The sequence below is a fragment of the Stegostoma tigrinum genome, chromosome 7, assembly GCF_030684315.1.
Source record: "Stegostoma tigrinum isolate sSteTig4 chromosome 7, sSteTig4.hap1, whole genome shotgun sequence".
NCBI classification, from domain to species: Eukaryota; Metazoa; Chordata; class Chondrichthyes; order Orectolobiformes; family Stegostomatidae; genus Stegostoma; species Stegostoma tigrinum.
In genome coordinates, this window is record NC_081360.1 from 37,414,161 (window position 1) to 37,433,727 (window position 19,567).

Below are 19,567 nucleotides of genomic sequence, written 5' to 3' on the forward strand. Positions count from 1 at the left end.
TCTACATTGGGGAAACCAAGCGGAGGCTTGGGGACCGCTTTGCAGAACACCTCCGCTCAGTTCGCAACAAACAACTGCACCTCCCAGTCGCAAACCATTACCACTCCCCCTCCCATTCTCTTGATGACATGTCCATCATGGGCCTCCTGCACTGCCACAATGATGCCACCCGAAGGTTGCAGGAACAGCAACTCATATTCCGCCTGGGAACCCTGCAGCCATATGGTATCAATGTGGACTTCACCAGTTTCAAAATCTCCCCTTCCCCTACTGCATCCCTAAACCAGCCCAGTTCATCCCCTCCCCCCACTGCACGACACAACCAGCCCAGCTCTTCCCCCCCCCACCCACTGCATCCCAAAACCAGTCCAACCTGTCTCTGCCTCCCTAACCGGTTCTTCCTCTCACCCATCCCTTCCTCCCACCCCAAGCCGCACCCCCCGCTACCTACTAACCTCATCCCACCTCCTTGACCTGTTCGTCTTCCCTGGACTGACCTATCCCCTCCCTACCTCCCCACCTACACTCTCTCCACCTATCTTCTTTACTCTCCATCTTCGGTCCGCCTCCCCCTCTCTCCCTATTTATTCCAGTTCCCTCCCCCCATCCCCCTCTCTGATGAAGGGTCTAGGCCCGAAACGTCAGCTTTTGTGCTCCTGAGATGCTGCTTGGCCTGCTGTGTTCATCCAGCCTCACATTTTATTATCTTATAATAGAAATCACTTGACTCATAGCAAGAAAACCAGCAATCGTATAGCAATTTAAGAATACCTAATAGCAGATGAATGTAACAAGTGAAGCTAAACGTTGCAGAATATGTGATCTGTAATTTTTCAGAGGCCTTTGAGAGGTCAGGCTAATGCAAGTGGTGTGACCACCTTAGAGGATGGACTGATACTCAGTTCCCACTTTTAGGGCCATCACGCAAATTAAGGATCTAATCCAAGTGTCCAATTTTCCCATCTAATGAACTCAGGTTAACTGATTATACTGTGATAATGGAAACTGCAGATGCTGGAGAATCCAAGATAATAAAGTGTGAAGTGATGAAGGGTCTAGGCCCGAAACGTCAGCTTTTGTGCTCCTGAGATGCTGCTTGGCCTGCTGTGTTCATCCAGCTTCACACTTTATTATCTTAACTGATAATACTGACCAGGTTTCTGCACTTAGCAAGAAATTACTATCTATGATAAATAAAACAAATTCCATCTGTAGGTAAACTATTGACGAATCATTATCTATCGTAAATGATACACCTTTGTAAACATTTGCAGAAAAATGCAGACAGACACATGCAAAAATCTTAGATGTTATGCATGTTGGGAAAACATTATAGAACACAATTAATAGCACTAATCCACAGGGTTCACTGAGGTATCCTTTTACTTCTTCCAAGTACTTCTAATCGCTGATCTTCTTGGTTCCTAGTCCTTTCAGCTCTTTACTGAAGACACAGGGTGGTTGGTACACAATTTGTTTAGTCTCTCAATGACTGGCTAGATGCACCATATTAGAGAACAGCTAACTACCTTCAAATTTCTGTTTACTTCTCTCCTATAAGAGACAGTATGCTGTCTTTCAAACATTCAGAGACTTTGTGCTTTTTATTATTCACACACTGGCTGGCCACCTGCCCAGGAGTGAATCAGAGAGCTATTTTCATGCTGAGCACCCCTGACATACATAACAGGACTGGGTGAGAGAAAAAAAAATCAGACTGTGCCTCTATCTCTGGGAAAAACTGAGCCAAACACAGTCTCATGGCGGTGATGAATCCTGGAGCTACCCGAGACCCCTACCCCAACCACCGACCCCACCCCCAAGCTTGAACAAGCCAATAGTGTAACTACAGCTCACAATGAGTTCCAGTAACTTATTTTAAAACTGCATCATCCAGTTTCATAGTTTTCTTGGCATAAGGTAGTATCCTCTCACCATTCTGACCCACAATCCAGAAATAAAGACAAATAAAGTAAAAGAAACTTGCATTTATCCAAGCTATGATTCTCTAATTGAAAGCAAGTTCCAGAATAAAATACAGGTCGTCATTGTGAGTTGTTTCTTCTACATTCATAACGGAACATTTTCATCACTGAGGTTTTTGATGCTCTATCAGCTTTATCATTTTGCAGAAACATATTTCAAGAATCTTACTTATTACTTCAGTATTTTTTGCTTAATTTTGCATTATTCCATGCAAATGAACTGCAGAATGTAACCTACATTGATTGAGGAGCAAAATGGTGTTGTTTTGTGAAAACCTACAGAAGTTCCTTTGATCAGCAAGCAAGCAACATTTAAATTCATCAGAATTTAACAGATAAATCACTCTATTCAGTAATTAAGAAGGTTGAAGTTTTTTCAGTTTTGACCTATTGCTTTTTAAAATACTTGCAAGAATAGAGGACATAGGACATTCACAGACAAACATTTAACAGGCTGCCAGAAATCCCTAACTTGTTGCAGCCATGTGAATCCATTTTTTGAATTCATTCACAGAATGTGAGCATCATAATAAGGCCATGCCCATTGATGTCTTCCCTTGAGAAGGTTCTGGTGAATCATCTTTGGTTAATATAGTTTGCTCAGCCATTTCATAACATTCAATTATGTTTCTGGGGTACCCCAGAGTTTAAGAGATTCTCAGAACAGAAAAAAAGGCCCCTTAGCCCATCAATGTCCATGCCAATCAAAAACAACCACATAACTATTCTAATCTCATTTCCACCAGGTCACCCATAGCCTTTTATGCCTTGGCACTTGCTTTCAATTAGACAATCATAACTTGGGTAAATGCAAGTTTTTTTTTACTTTAATTGTCTTTATTTCTGGATTGTGGGTCAGAATGGTGAAACGATACTGCCTTATGCTAAGGAAACTATGAAACTGGATGATGCAGTTTTAAAATAAGTTACTGGAACTCATTGTGAGCTGTAGTTACACTATTGGCTTGTTCAAGCTTGGGGGTGGCGTTGGTGGTTGGTGAGGGGCTTGGGTTAGCTCCAGGATTCATCACCGCCACGAGTCTGTGTTTGGCTCAGTTTTTTCCCAGGGATAGAGACGCAGTCTGATGTTTTACTTTCTCACTCAGGCCTGTTATGTATGTCAGGGGTGCTCAGCATGACAATAGCTCTCTACTTCTAAACATATCTGTGCCACATCCTGTGGCCAGACTGGGCAAGGAGAGAGGGTTTATTTCCCTGCTGGATACTTGTGAATGAGATCATTCTTATGAGAAGCAGTAACAACATGGTCACCATTACTGATAATTCAAGGTATATTTCAATTACATGCACTTACATGTCCCAGGTGCTGAGGTAGTTAGTTTTAAACTTGTATCCCAGAATCAGTCAGTCCAGATTTCTGAATTTCTAGTGCAGATCATAGCCCACTGTGCTATTCTACCCTGCAATAATTAAGATGATGTAACTGTAAGTGAGAGAAAATAGATAAACATGTGACGTTTGCTGTACTGAAGAAGAGTTTCAACCTGAAACATTGACTTTCCTTTTCCTTGGATGCTGTTCGTCCTGCTGTGCTTTTCCAGCTCCAATTTTTTTGACTGAAGTCTTTTTCCTCATGGAATCTCGATGTGTGATTTCAGATTCAATGCTGAAACTAAATCTTTTGTATTGCTGAACTGAGAATAATATTTTATTTAAAAATGTGTTTGGAGAATATTTGGAATGAATCCTGTGTTGTACAGAATAAATTATTCAAAAAAATAGTCAGCAGTGACACCTGAGATGCAGCAGAGGGTGATGTTGAACTATGTAAGATTTACAGCATCACTGTGGTTCCACGACAGCCTCTATTGATAGAAAAGCAACCCTACAAGATGAGATAAAATCATGTGATCTATTTTTTTCCTAAATATAACATATCTTAAGATTAAATTCCATTTCAATGATCACTACTGAATTAGAGCTATGATCTGGTGGTGCCGATTCTAATTAAATGTAGTTATTCACAATCATCGCTGTGAATTTGACTAAATCTCAGCTAGATTTACCTAAATGCTATCTCTCAAATTGACTGACTGTATTCAATAAAACAAAGTTTTCTATTCTCAATTATAACAGCTCTCTGTTTCACATCGCCTACACCTTCTTGAGCAAAAGTGTACGCTTCTCATGTTTGCTAAGTCCATTTTCTGCTACAAAACATCATTGATTCAATTCTGGAAAATCATTTTTTCCTTACAGTTCAGTTATGGTGACAAGCAACAGTCCCCGAATACTGTCATGATCCAGACAACATTCCTTCGTCTTCTGTCAAAGGAAGCTTCACAAAATATTACCTATCATTGTAAGAACAGCGTTGCTTACATGGATGACCAGACTGGCAATCTGAAGAAAGCCTTGATTCTTAAGAGTGCAAATGATATTGAGATTAAAGCTGAGGGAAGTAACCGATTTAAATATACTGTCCTGGAAGATGGGTGCACCGTAAGTATTAAGAATTGAAATATCTCAGTGACAAGAAGTGCACTTCAACCGAACTCTCTACTGAACTCTTTGTGTTGCCATGTCAAAAATAACAGTGACAATAAGTTATTGCATCTTTACAGAGGAATTTTGGCTGCCAAAACAGTGGATTTTGATCAGGTGGGAGGTTAAAATGTTAAAAACTTGACCTCCCCACTCCAACTCCATTAACCCCCATTCGGACATGTTTCCTCCCAGAGCCCTTAAAACCTCCTTTTGACCGCTCGTGAGGCTTTGGAATTCACCCCTGAGACCTGTCCTCTCACTTTACCTGACCACAAGCACCCAGCTTTTGAACTGACCATCATCAAACCCTGCCCAGCTTCCACATTTCCAGACTGCAACATCTATCCCATGTGCCTAATCCCACCTCAGTTTTGGATCAACTTGGTTTTGGATCTCTCTCACATCCTGGATTCTGGTCTCATATTCCCCAGATTCCAGTTGCCATCTACCCTGCTCAGTGTACATACTGCTGGCACCACGCCCCACTATCTAGACCAGTTTTCTCTCCACTCTGCAGATATTGTCTGGTGCCATAGGGCTAGCAGCATGGCAGCCAGTCAGTCTCCCACGCTGGCTGGCTGTGGCCACACAACTGAGAGAAAACACTGTATTAATCAGGTCCTGCTGTTAAACTTGGCAGAGCATGTTTGTTCTAGGTTTCCTCACTTCATTCCAGCTTCTTTCTGCATCTTATATTTGCATGTGCTCTCTTAATCTTCTCCTCTTTGTTTTCTCAGCTTTCAGTTTTATCTGTTCATTTTTCCACCATTCACTCCTACTCAAGGAAAAATGTCTGCTTCTTTAGTATAGCTATACCTTTGGCCTTTGTACCATGAAATCTTTTATCAGTTAAGCTCTCCTGTCTTCTACCTGTCATAGCCAAACCTTCCCTTTTGTTACTCCTCTCTGCTTACCTTCTATCATTTGCTCAAAAAGTCTGAAACATTACATTGGTTTCCATTTTCTGCCAGATCTGCTGAGTGCTTGCCACACTTTCTGTTATCATGACCTTTTTATGGGCACATTTCTAACTGAGATATGAGAAGGGAAACAATGAAGCCAGAGTGCCAGAACAGTTGATTTCACTGGTTGCTGACTCAGGAATAGGGGTGCACAGTTCTGGCGGAGCTATGAGTTAAAACTGAACTTTTTGATATCTGTAAAAATGTGCCCTTTTGCAAAATTCTGAAATTGTGGCCACAATGTAGAGGGTAGTTGCTGAACTTTCACCCTCAAAAAACCCACAGTTCTAGGCTATCATATCAGTGACCGTCTGCTACAAAATACTTAAGAGAAGAGTTGTTGCTGAGGCTGTGATTGTTATATCAAATATTACTGAGACATTTCATTAGGTAGTTTCTAGTCAGTAAGGATATCAAGGGTTATGGAGATAAAACAGGAATGTGAAGTTAAAGATAAGCTCCTACATCTTATGGTGTTATTGTGGAAAAACTTCCTGTTTGCTGACTCTGATCAAAGTTCAGTGGAATCACTAATGGAGTTAAATGTTAGACTGAATGATAATCTAGACTAGATGAGCACAGACTAAAATAACTTGTTTGAGATGTATATAGCTGAGTTTTTGTTTTGCAGGCATTTAACCCTCCCATGTTCCTTTATTAAAAAAACTTTGGTTCTGTGCTTTCATGGACCCCAATCACCATCTGATATTGAACTAAAGTGGCCAATTCTTCATGTGTGACCTTAAACAGTGAGTGTCTGCAGACTGTTTGAAATAGGGGGAATCTTAACCATACATGAATCTCCAGAACTAGCCCTGGATTAAAAATTAGTCGGAGGAATCTCATCCACTTTTCCCCTCCGGTGATGATGAGGTCCAGTTTATGATGTCTTCTACATTTGAGATCAGCTGATTCACAATGTAGAGGCATTGACTGAAGATGTTGTTCCTTATGTTTTGGTTATGCATTGTTCCAACCAGCTGAAAAATCAGCTGAGCTTGCAAAGAAGTTTGCTAATGAATAATAGACCTAATTAGATAATAAAATATGCATAACTTTTATTAATATATACTTTATTGGCTTTAAATTTTACATTTTTCTAAATTGTAGATCCACTGTCTTTCAGTTGATTTAATGGTAGCACTTTTAGTCTCTATCAGAAGGTCATGGGTTTGAGTCTCAGAATATCAACACATAGAAATATAGAAAGCAAGAGTAGGCTATTAAGCTCTTCAGGCCTGTACTTCCATTCATTATGATCATTGCAGACCATCCTACTCAGTATCCTATTCTTGCTTTCTCCCCACATCTTCTGATTCCTTTAGCCCTAAGAACTGTATCCAGCTCCTCCTACAAAACATTGCCCAGGCTCACCACTGTCTGGGTGAAGAAATTTCTCATTGACGTGATACATTAACTCTTGTTTCTCTATGCTGTCCTTATTTTGCATGAACATGATTAATTATATTTGTATGATAACTAGTCTTTCTTATGATTGGGATGTAGGAAGTCTCAACTAAGTAATATATGACAGGTGTGAAAACTTTTTGAAGTGTTCAAATAACTCAAGTGAAGAATGTATACCATGTAGCAATGTAGCCTTTGATGGGAATGAACAAGGCTGTAATTTAGTACTGCCTGCACCATGGCTTATTCCAATATATTTTAGGGACATTTATCCTTGTGTGTGTTTTCTCTGCAGGAACATTCTGGCAGATGGGGCAAAGCAGTTTTTGAGTATCGAACACAGAACACGGCACGTCTGCCAATTGTGGATATTGCACCTATGGATATTGGTGATTCCAATCAGGAATTTGGCATTGAAATTGGCCCAGTTTGTTTCTTGTAAAATAAAAAGACTTGGATACTTTGAAGACATTCCTGAACTCTTGAATTAATGGCTGATCTAATCAGCACTGTACATACAACACTTAGGATTTCCAGCCCGTCACAACAATTATTTATTGTTCTTATGAACCCAGTTAGTAAAATTAAGATGTGATTTAAAAACTGTGGAAAATTCTGAGCAGTTTTTAGTTTAGTAACAACTATTGGCTCTTATGTGATAAGAATGAAAATAGAAAGATTTTCACTCTAAAACCCAAAAGAGAAATATAACTTTGGAAATGTTCACTTCTGAGGAAGCTCCATCTGATATCTGTTGGGGCTGATTAGTGCACCGACAGGAAGCTGAGACTAGAGAATGGGCTTCACATTTGTACCCCAGGCTCTCTGACCCACACTTCCTGCCAGAAATGCCCCTGCTGAGAGTGTGGAATCTGTCTCTATATCTATTAATTAGAATATGCTCCAATAACAAGCTTACATACCGCACATATAAAAATGTAGTTTTAAAAAAAAATCCCCATGTTTAAGCTACCTCATCTCTGTCAGAAGCTAGGATTCATTGATGCTTGTCTGATTCATTTGTTCTCCAGGTGCTATATTTCCAGGCTTCCTTCTGTGTTTGTTTACAGAACCAGGAGACAGAGGAAAGAAATTATGGTGCTAGTTATAAGGATCCCATTTCCTACAAGCTTTTGATGAAGTAGCAGCAGACCCACACATTAACGGCATGTTGATATACATTTTAATCTTACTGTCATGTCAACTTTGAGTACGAATGGTGTTCCTTATTTCTCAATTCAATTAGTAATAGTAATGTCTGCACGTCTTGAAAACTAAAGCATGTAGGCAAAACCATTTTGCAATGCTTCTCTTTCTATCTCTTCAACAAATTTCTCTAATTCTCCAATAAAAAGGACCATTTTACAAGGAAATCAGAAATATTTATTGGTTGAATTAATTGATCCTCCCATCCCATCTCCACACTATCACTTCCCCCCCACCCCACCCACCGTGACCCCAACGCTACTAATAATTTTAAATTCATAAAATAGTTAGTTGCTTGATACATGACATTTGCAAAATGTCTTTAACCGCGACCTGTTTCACTGCTTTTGAGCTGTAATGGTACAGTCAATATTATATAATGAGTCCATCTGATGAGACATCTTTATTAGAAGGTGTAGAGGTCTCAAATTTATGTAAAAATGCAGCGAAAACATTCAACATCCAACAAAGAGAAAATAAAATATTTATGATAAAAGGTTTATATTTACATCAATAATATTAAATTCCTACAGATTATATTCAACAACCAAATTTATTTTCTTTGTTATAACTGATAAGGTGAACACAGTTATGTTATTTACATGATTATTTCTTTGAAGTTTCAGTAGTTCAGGTCCTTGGTGTCTTTTGTTCCTTGCCTTCCAAATTGCTACTCAAAGTGCCAGCAGTATCTGTATTTGGTTGCATGTTGAATTGATCGATGCAGATCACTAGACACTTCTGATCAGCTATTATGTAAGGTTGCACTTCCTCATTAATACTGTTTGCATTTCTCAACACTTTCATACTATTTGTTTTAAATTGTGGTAACATTTGCCTTCCCTTTGGCATGCTTTTAAATAGCCTTAAATCAGATCAATGCTATCTGAAGATATATTGTAACACAAATGCTTCTGCAACATGTTATTTGAAAAGGTTTTTGTGCTAGATTAATGAAATGGAATGGGAATTTATATTTCCAGATGACTCAGAATTATTATAGCCATGTGTTAGCTGCAGAAATGACTCCTCCTGGAGACTTGTATAGCACTTTGCCTGCCATGCTTTGGGGACAGAGCCTCTGTATGTTTTTAACTTGCTGTAAGACCTATTTAATTGTCTGAGTTTTAATGAAATTGCTCTTATGTAACAGTAAAAAAGAATGAATAGGAAAATTAAATGTTTAAGCAATTTTTTAGTGTTTAAGCTTTTATTGTGAAGTAAACACTCTTTAGAAAATGAGTTAACTGTAATATACTTTGACCTGGAATACGTGGGTTATTTGTTTTAATGTTAATTTCAGTTTAACTGGACCAACATTCCAGCACTTGAAACACCCTACAAAGCTGAATGGCAATCCATAAAGAAGGAAGCTTTACCTTTATGTAATGTCTAATCACAACTCAGATATTTTTTCACATACAAAGATTGCTTTTGAAATGCAGTGATTGATGTTTTGTAAACAATAGTGACTACTGTTTCTGTTCCCTGTTTGTAGTGCTGTACATAAATAACATGAAACGAGGAGCCAGTTGCCTGCTATTTTATTGCTTTAATACCAGCTGAGACCTAGCCATTAAACAGGTAGGAGAAGATTGACAGGAAAGAAGGGTTGAGCACACTGATCACTTTCCGAGTGGGTTAAATTTTTACACGCACCTATCAGTCCACTGGTGGGACTGCACAAAAAAGCAGAAGGCTTAAAACATTAAAAAAAAGTCACAGCATGGCGAGACGTTTGTTTCTGCTGCTTGAAATTAACTGTAAGTGTGGGATGGCTTTGTGCTCTTGTTTGTTAGGCAGTGGATTCTTGGCCTGAAGCACCGACTGCTGAAGGTAAATACAAGAACATCTCCTTTCATTCAGCACTCTCTATAGGCAGAAGGAGAAATGATGCTGGGTCCATGCTCGATGAGGAAACCTTCATTACCTATCCTCCTGCTACAATCACAGCCCAAACTTTCAGCCTTCCCTGGCCTCTCCCCAAGCCCAGTTGGACCTTGCATTTTTGGTTCTGTTGAAATTGAAGGTCCAAACCCTGGCTGCTTCCCACTCCCATTACTTACTATTCATCCCTACTGGCCAGGCTGAGTGGAAGTTCAACCAAATGATTCAAATAATGCCAGGTTCACTAGTCTAGGGTCCCCAGGTGTCCCCCCTGTTAATTTTGCTGCCTTTGTGGCAGCCCTTTACCAGAAAAAAGCTGCTCATGACACTGACACTGATGCTGGCTCCCAATACTATCATTTTCAGAGATTTGCTAAGGCTGACATTCAGACAGGCCCGATTTTTATTGGGCTTTTCCCAATTCAAGTCATGACAAATCTTGGCGAATTTACAATCACTAGTAATCGACTGCATGAAGCCTGTCCTTTTGGGAGTCAGAGGCACAAGCAGTTCAACAGTCCTTCATCATGTAGACAAATAGTCAGAGTTCTTCCTTTCAATTTTCTGTTTGTGCGATTTTCTTTTACATTATATCCTCATACTTGCCAGACAGCTTATATGCTAATGAACTGGCTTATGTAAGAATTATTATACATTTCATATTGTTTACTGAACTTGTAATCCAACAGCTTGTATCAGTAATACAGAGGAGGTGCCAAACCATTGCAGTTTGGCAATTTGTGCTCCCTTTAGAGAAGAGCAACCATGACTTGGATTGTTGTCATTTTCTAATTGTTTTATTAATGTCCTTGAGGAAGGGAAACCCGTGTTCTTTACAGGTGTGGTCTATTTGTGACACCAATCACACATACAAGAACACAGCAGGCCAAGCCGCATCGGGGGAGCAGGAAGGCTGACATTTCAGGCGTGGACCCTTCTTCAGATTTTCTTGGCCTGCTGTGTTCATCCAGCTGTACACCTTGTTAGCTCAGATTCTCCAGCATCGGCAGTTCCTACTATCTCTCTCACACATACGTAGTGTTGACTTTGTCAGTTTTCTGAAGAGACCTGAAAAAGCCATTCAGCTATGTTAAGTCACTGAAGTCTAACATGGAAAGAAATGTCCAGCTCCTTCAATCAATAACTGTCTGTGTTGCTTTGTAACGAGAATAAAGACAATTGAGGATTTGTTGGCGGCTACGATGCATGTTATATTTTTCTTTCTGATGTTTCAGATTATGCTTTTAAAGTTAGGAGGTATACTATATTAATTCCTTTATTCATTTTGAGTAGTCTTGATTTGGAATGGAATAATGCTGTGCATCCAGAAACGAACAGCAAGCATTTTTCAAGTTCTGGTCTGGGAGAGCTAGATTGTGTGGTGGATATTACTCATCACTTCTCCAAATAATCAACAGTGGAACAAACTGTCTATATCATCTCTCTAATGCTGGACATACTTAAACAAAGTGAATTTGAGAAGTCTTAACCCCATTCTACTAACTCAAGGATATAGGGTTTTGTCATATATCTTGTTAAATTTCTTTCCATATCAATGCCAGCTTACACTCACCGGCCTCGTCATCCAAATACTGATTGAATATTTTCTTCCGCAGTTATTTCAGCAACAACATTCAGCTCTCTCATCCTAACAGACTATCTAAATTACTTTCCAGTTCATTGCCTTAATCATTCTACCTTGATTCAATAACTGGGTCAAATCTAAGAATGTAAAAGTGATGCATATCCTAAATAAATACTTCTTCCAAATAATCACCAGGGAAAATCCTGAGCAACAAACTCCTTATGAATTGTAAAATTCAAGATGAATCATTTCAACACAATGGAATAGAATAATAAAATAAACAAAGTGAACTTCAGTGGCTGCACTTCTTTTATTTTAGTGGAGCAGATGAAATTTTGAAGAAAAACAGAGAATGCTGGACGAACTTAGCAGGTCTGGCAGCATCTGTGGAAAGAGAAAGTGTCAATGCTTTGAGTCTAGTATGACTCTTCTTCATAACTTTGTTTTCATTTTATGGAGCAATTCTAACTGACTTGAGCAGCAAATGTGAAAGGTCAAGGTTATCTTGAAGTTGGCAAACTGCTAGACAGGAAGTCAAATCATGTTTCCCATTTTCACATAAGGTGACAAACAGATCTGAGTAACTATAGATTTAAATTAATTATCAAGAATAAGTTTGCATTTCAATAATAATCTAGCAAAAAAGTCAACATGGATTCAAAAGGAAAAGATTTTGCTTAATTAATCCTCTTGATGTTTTGAGGAAGTTACAATGGATGAGGCTAAATGACTGTTTTCAGTTAAAGTAATAAGATAGAAGTCATTATGCAAAAACTTACTTTTCTTTTGCTCAGCTTCAGTTGCACCAACATTTGAGAGTATTTCGCAGCGAGGCCTAATGAGTCTTCTCAGTATATTTTACCAAGCTGACATCATTAGCCGTTCATGCCACAGCTTTGGCATCCTCACGGTCAATTCCAGCCTCATCTTACAAAATGAAAACCAAAAGAACTGCAGATGCTATAAATTAGGAACAAAAACAGAAGTTGCTGGAAAAGCTCAGCAGGTCTGGCAGCATCTTTGAAGAAAAAAATCAAAGTTAACGTTTTGGGTCTGATGATCCTTCTTCAGAATGTGCTAGTCTGAGAACGACATGCCACTCTCTATTTATCCGCTCAAAGGTTGGCACCCCATATGTCCACACAACCTTAAAAAGGCCTCTGTTCAACTAAAGAAAACATTCTGCTCACACATCCTTTATTATAAATGTAAGCATTTTACAATTACAGTCATCAAGTTAATTGGTCTCTGGCAACATGTTTTCTTGTCTCATTCCCTTTTTAAATATATTTACAGATTTCCAATTCTCTGGGCCTTTTCCAGAATTGAAGGATTATTGGAAGTTTATTATCAGTGCATTCACTATCTCTGTAACTATTTCCTTTAATATTCTAGGACACATCCCATCAGGTCCAGAAGATTTAACAGTCTTTAGGCTTATACGTTTTCACAGTGCTTTTTCTCTGGTGACGGTTATTATATTTATTCTGAATCCTCCTTTCTCGCTGCAATCCCACCACCCCACTCCCCAAACCCCACCCATGATTATTTAATAATTTTAGAAGACACTAATAGTATTCCTTAATAAAAATTGATGCAAAGTATTTATTCAACTCCTCTGGCATTTCCTGGCTTGCCATTATAATATCCCAATCATTTTCTCTAAGCTGCCCATGTTAATTGTGGCTTCCTTTTTCCTCAATATATTTTAATGAGCTTGTTTTGTTGGTGTTGATGTTAATTATGGTTTAACCTCAAAATTAATCTACTCCTGCTTTCTTTTTGTCTTTTGTTTGTTTTTAAAACTTATCCTAATCCTCTGTCTTATAGCTAAACTTTGCATGTTGTATACTTTTTTCTCTTTCAATTTGATGTGATTCTTAACTTCCCTGATGGGCTTATCCCATTCCTAGAATCCTTTTTTTCTCACTGGGATGTATATTTGCTGTGAACCACGAATTATTTTCTTAAACGTCCAGGATTTTTCTTAGACATCTTTGTTGCTAAACTCTTTTTCCAATCCACTTCAGCCAGATCTGCCCTCATTCCTTTGTACTTGCTCTTATTAAGGCTGCCCACAGTTGTTTCTAACCCAATTCCTTCCATCTCAAACTAATTGCTAAATTCTCCCACATTAGAGTCAACTGTTTCCTCAGGGATCTTTTAATCTTACCTAATTTATTAAGTGTGCCTCATTTTACATCACCAAATCCAAAATTGCCTGATCCCTGATTGGACCTGTAACATGTTGTTGTAGGAAACAGTCCTGAACACACACAATGAAATCTTTTACATGACTTCCTCTGCTCCCGACTATCCCAATCTACATGAACATGAAACTCACTGATGACTAATGTATTGTCTTTTTTACATGCCCTCATTATTTCCTGATTTATTCTCAATCTTACTGAATAGCTATTGTTAGGTGGCCTATAGATTAATTTTACCACTGCCTTCTCTCTTTAATTTCTTTGCTCCACCCAAATCAGACTCAAAATGTTAACTCTGCTTTCTCTCCCAAGATGGTGCCAGATCGGCTGAGTTCCTCCCAAAAATTTCTGTGTTTGTTTTTCCTTGATGGAGCCTGTTTGAGTTTAGAAGGTGAGATAATATAGCTAGAAATACTCATGAAGAAACCTTAAAGATGGTATTGCTTGCTGGTTTGTTAGTTTGGCAGACAAAGAAAGCTTGTCCCCAAAGAAGCTAAGAAACAAGATTTTTATTACCTCATTGAAAAGAATGGATGTAGATCAGTAAAGCTCCTTAACTCACTAAAACTGAAACATTCAGATTCAGCCTCAAGTTGATATTTATTCATCTCATGCTGGATATGAGTAGCAAAATTTGTGGAGAGTGCAGGTCACAGAATTGGAGCTATAACATTGTAGCCCTATTTCTGGCTCAGTTCTTCGAATGAGTGCTGAAATTGTGTAATTGTCCCTTCTTTGTAGAGTTCAGGTTTTCTCCCCAGTGTCTTCGTGATGTCCGTGACCAGAATGGAACATTATATATCCATTTCATAAGTTAGATAAGCCCAGGATAGAAAATATTATAAATTACCCTGATTCATGTTCCTGATTTCCCATACACAGAACCAGTGACATCCTTCACAGCAAGATGCTTGTGTAATTGAACCTTAAAGTGATCTAAGCTACTCTTAGCTCATATGATTTATAATTATCACTGAAATCCTGGATAGCAGTTACTGGCAATTACATGGAACATCCGTTATGAAACCTCATTTTTTCAGACTAAACTACAAGTACAACATTTATTTATAGGCAAAAAAATTTGTCCAATTAAAAATACACATGCAAACAATATCCAAACTTATGTACAGGTGTAATCTGTTCTAATAGCTCAACAACAAAACAAAAACTTCTCTTTAAAAAAATTAAATGAGTCGCATTTATAGGAGAAGTTTGTCAGTGAAATCCAGTATGAGTTAAATAGTTGCCTGCATTGTAAAGTAATTCATGAATCATTGTGGAGGCATGACATTTTCTATTACCTTAATCAATAGTTAAATCAGGTGACAAAACAGCAATAGACCTTTATTCGATGGCAATGTTTCAGAATGGATGGTGACTTTAACATAACAACACGCTCGTCAGTGATTAGAAATCACAGTATTGGCTCCCTTATCATACTATAGTGAACAGTAACATATTCTATCAGAAAGCAAGTGTTCTCAAGCTGAAAGTCAGATAAACTACCTTGATGCATCAGAAAATGTTAAAATCCTACACATTTCATGGCATAAATATCAAAATAAATGTCTGATATTTGCATCCATGCTGTTATGTAAATTTGTAACATCAGAGATCCTGACATGGGCGGAGGTGAGAAACAAAAATGGTGAGAAGACTGTAGTAGGAGTAATCTATAGGCCCCTAACAAAAGCTTTGTGGCAGATCTGAGAATTAATTGGGAAATAATGACAACAGGTAAAATATGTAGTACGTTAGTCATGGGTTAGTTTAATTTTCATGTAGATTGGGGTAGTCAAATGGGCAGAGGAAGTCATGAGCAAGAATTCATAGAACCTGGTCAGGACAGTTTCCAAAAACAATTTGTTGTTGAAGCAACCAGGGGTCAGGCTATTTTGGATTTAGTGATGTATAATGAGACACACTTAATGAATTAGGTCAGATTTAAAAATCTCCTGGAAAACAGTGACCATAATGTCGTAGAATTTAGCAATCAGTTTGAGAGGGAGGAATCTGAGTCAGAAACAACTGTGGTAAAAGCATAAGAACTTAAAAAAAATAGGAGCAGGAGTAGGCCATCCAACCCACTGAGCCTGCCCTGCCATTCAATAAGATCATGGCTGATTTTCTCATGAACTCAGCTCCATTTACCTGCTCGCTCACCATAATACTTAATTCATGTATTGTTCAAAAAAGTGTCAATTTTTGCCTTAACATTCAAGAGTTAGCTTCAACTGCTTCAGTGGGCAAGGAATTCCATAAATTCACATGCGTGGAGGTAAGAAATAAAAATGTGAGAAGACAGTGGCAGGAGTAATTTATAGGGCCCCGATTCTCAATCATCTCTGTAAATTGTAAACAATTGCAGTGCCAACACTGATTCCCAAAGCATATGACTTAAGCTTAAATAAGGGTTCATACAAAGGAATGAGGGCCAAGCTGGCTGGAGTGGTTTGGGAAAGGGCTTTAGCAGCAATGATGGCTAAGAAAACATTGCAGATGTTCAAGGAAGTAATTTGTGATTCACAGCAAATATATATCCCAGTGAGTAAAAAAAAATTCTTAGAAAGGGATAAGGAAAGTTAGGGATAGCATTAAATTGAAAGAAAAAAAACATGCGCAGAGATTAGTGGATTAGAGGATTAGGAATGTTTTAAAGACCATCAAAAGACAACAAAAAAGAGAGAAGATTAACTTCAAGGCTAAACTTATAATTAATATCAAGACCCAACAGAAAGAGCTCCTTCAAATGTATAGTAAGAAAAAAACAGCAGCTAGAATTAGCACAAACAGTTTTGAAAAAGAGGCTGGGAAATAATGATGGGGAGCTAGGAAATGGCAGAGGAGTTAAATAAATACTTTGCATCAATCTTTATACAAGAAAATGTCAAAACTATTCCAAAATTACTAAATAATTGCAGAGGGGGGTGGTCTATGAGGAGGAGGGGGAATAAATACAATAGCTATCATCGAAAAAGTATCATGAAAACTATTGGGGCTGAGGACTATTAAGTCTCCTGTACCTGATGGAATGTATCCTAGGATACTAAATGAACTAGTTCCAGAAATAGTAGATGCACTTGATAGTAAATTTCCAGCAATCCTTCAATTCTTGAAATGCCCAAGAAGATTGGAAATCTGCCAATGTAGCACTTTTTTTAAAAAGAGAATGAGACAAGAAAACATTTCACTGTTTTCCAAATGCTAATTTTGCTTTCACTCCACAGATGCTGCCTGGCCTGCTGAGTTCCTCCAGCAATTTGTTTTTGTTTCTGATTGCCGGCAATGACAGCACTTTATTTTTCATTAAGCTGAAGTAGGATGAGGGGACACTGACATCTTTATACGAAATGTGTAGATCTTCAGCTGGCCTATAAAGGAATAGAAAATCCAAGCCAATAATGACTGAGATCTATCAATATTAATCCATTGCAAAATTGTATATAGAATGAAATTCTTTTTGCTTTGAATATTATAAATTTTCTGACTTAAAAAAATGGAGAATATAGTCAAATGAAAACGGAAAATGTCATCTGCTTCATTGTGCATTGAGGTTATGACTTGCAACTGCCCATATTGGCACTATTGGCGATATTGCTTCTCTTGCCTTTGCCTGGGATGGTGCTGTAAGAAAAGAAAGGGGTCTTGTGGTGGTGCGGGTGGGGTGGTGGTCGGTCACCAAAGAATGGATAAGGCTACTTGAGGTATGGTTTCTATGTGATAACAACAGGTACAATTAACATGAACTAGTTGGGCATAATTACAACTACTAGGAGCCAAAGGTTAGATGCCTGTCTACATTGAGACATCATGCAAAACCAAGGTTGCATCATCAGACTGAATGGGGCTAATGCAACTGCAACATTAGAATCTTTTAGAACCATGATCTTACCCAGCTTGAAACTCCTTGTTCACCATGACCTGGGGGAATAAATATATTTCCCTTGGTTTAAGATAGCTAAAAAGCATTTATTCATTACCTAAGCTATGTCCCTGCCTCAGTGGATAATTCCCTTGTTAGATTGATAATTCACCCATTCCTCAGTTTACCAACTTTTACTATTTACAGATCAACAGGAAGCTTTTGAGTTCTTTTTATATTACTTGTCGGGTTCTTTGCATACAATTGCTTGACTTTTCCTATTTTCTTTGTCAACACTTCTTTGAACCTTGTTCGTTGAGCCTAATTCATAATTGCATTGTTTATTATATAACTCAATTAGTTTCTTTAAGCATTAACTGATGTCTCAATATAAGTTTTGGGCAACAGGAGAGTACTATTCCTGAGAGGAGCTAACCAGATGTATTGAGATGTCTCTAAGTTGTGTACCAGAATGTATTGTTCCTCTCATTGGAGAATGTGGTACCAGAGGGCGTAATCTCAGAAAAGGGATTGCACATTTAGACAAAGATGAGGAGCAATTTCATCTCCAAGGGTAAAGAATCTGTGGAAATTTTTACCGCAGAGTGCTGTTGAGGCTGGGCCATTAAAAATATTCAAAGCTGAGACAGACAGATTTTTAATCAGAAATGGAATAAAGGGATTTAGGGAAAAGGCAAAAAAGTGGAGTTGAGGATTATCAGTCCATCCGTGATTTTATTGAATGGCAAGGCAGACTTGATGGGTTGAATGGCCTACTTCAGCTGTTATGTTTTATGGTCTTATAGTAGCAATAATATACGCTTACTCTTAAGTTGAGTCCGAGGTCTCAAAAAGACAACCATGTATCTTGGATGTAATGTTACTTAAAGGCTACTTACATGTAAGGAATCTATGAAACCCCAAGTAACTGCAGCCTATCTCCCAACAGTACGTGTTTCAGACTGCCCAACACCAAGGCACATTTATTTCAAATTTCTCAACAAAATCCAACAACAAACAGCATTATCCAGCGATACATGAATGATACAAACACCCAGATCTAATCATCTTGTGATTCCCATTAGTGTCTGACCTGTGAAGAGGCCTTTTCCTGATGTAATGCCCCTATGCAGTGTTTACCCAGTGACTGTAGTATAAATAGTGAATGCATACTGAAAGTCAATGAGGGAGATAGTCAGTGCCTTTGGAGGGTGACCTCCAGGGATACTTGGTGTGGGAACCAGTTTCAGACTCCTCCTCTCAGAATGGGCAACAGTAAGCTGGCTGACTGGTAACAACTGAGCACCAGCGTTAACCACGTCAACACTGCCACTCCAAGAGAGCACAGAATTGTTGGGCTCTGCAGTATCACTGATGCTGCAATGTAGCAGTATCTTGAAGCAATCTGTTGATGCAAAAACTGCTGAATAAATTGTATAAATTAAAGATTCTTAAAAGGTTAATGTTAGAGATTGTGTTAGGCTTTACCCAATCTGACAATGTCACGCAGTATTTGAGTGAAGACAGAACAGTCTAGTGTGATGTCCCAATAGAAGCAGATATGTTATTTCTGGCTCCTGATAGTATTTGCCATTATGCTTAATTAGTCAATGTAATTTGAACCAATTATTATCAAGCAACAAACTATAGCTTGTTATTATTTCAAGTGTTTCTTCTCATTAAGATTTTATAGTGGTTGAACCTCTGCCATTGTTAATTAAATGTGCGCTTAGTCTCATTGGAGGAGGAGATTGGAGACAACTCTCTAGCCAAACTACAAGCTACATAGCTAGTACCACAACACACTATCTGGTGATGAGTGTTGGGATTGTTACCTAAATACGTCAAAGTAGCAATGGTGGAAAAATCCATTTGACTGAGAAGAAAAGCTTTACAGAAGAAGAATGAGTTTGCCGCTTTAAGAACATTCACTGCCTGTTTCTTCTTAAAGCAGT

General features: G+C 38.4%; 1 protein-coding gene across 1 annotated transcript in view; it reads left to right on the plus strand.

The window, feature by feature from the left end:
* col5a2b (collagen, type V, alpha 2b) overlaps window positions 1-9,593 on the plus strand; it is a 273,485-nt gene extending 263,892 nt beyond the window's left edge. The window contains exons 53-54 of the mRNA XM_048534084.2: window positions 4,206-4,448; window positions 7,158-9,593. Of these exons, the coding sequence (XP_048390041.1) occupies window positions 4,206-4,448; window positions 7,158-7,304 (390 nt within the window). The 3' untranslated portion in view covers window positions 7,305-9,593. The remainder of the gene's footprint in view (window positions 1-4,205; window positions 4,449-7,157) is intronic.
* Window positions 9,594-19,567: the final 9,974 nt, after the last annotated feature.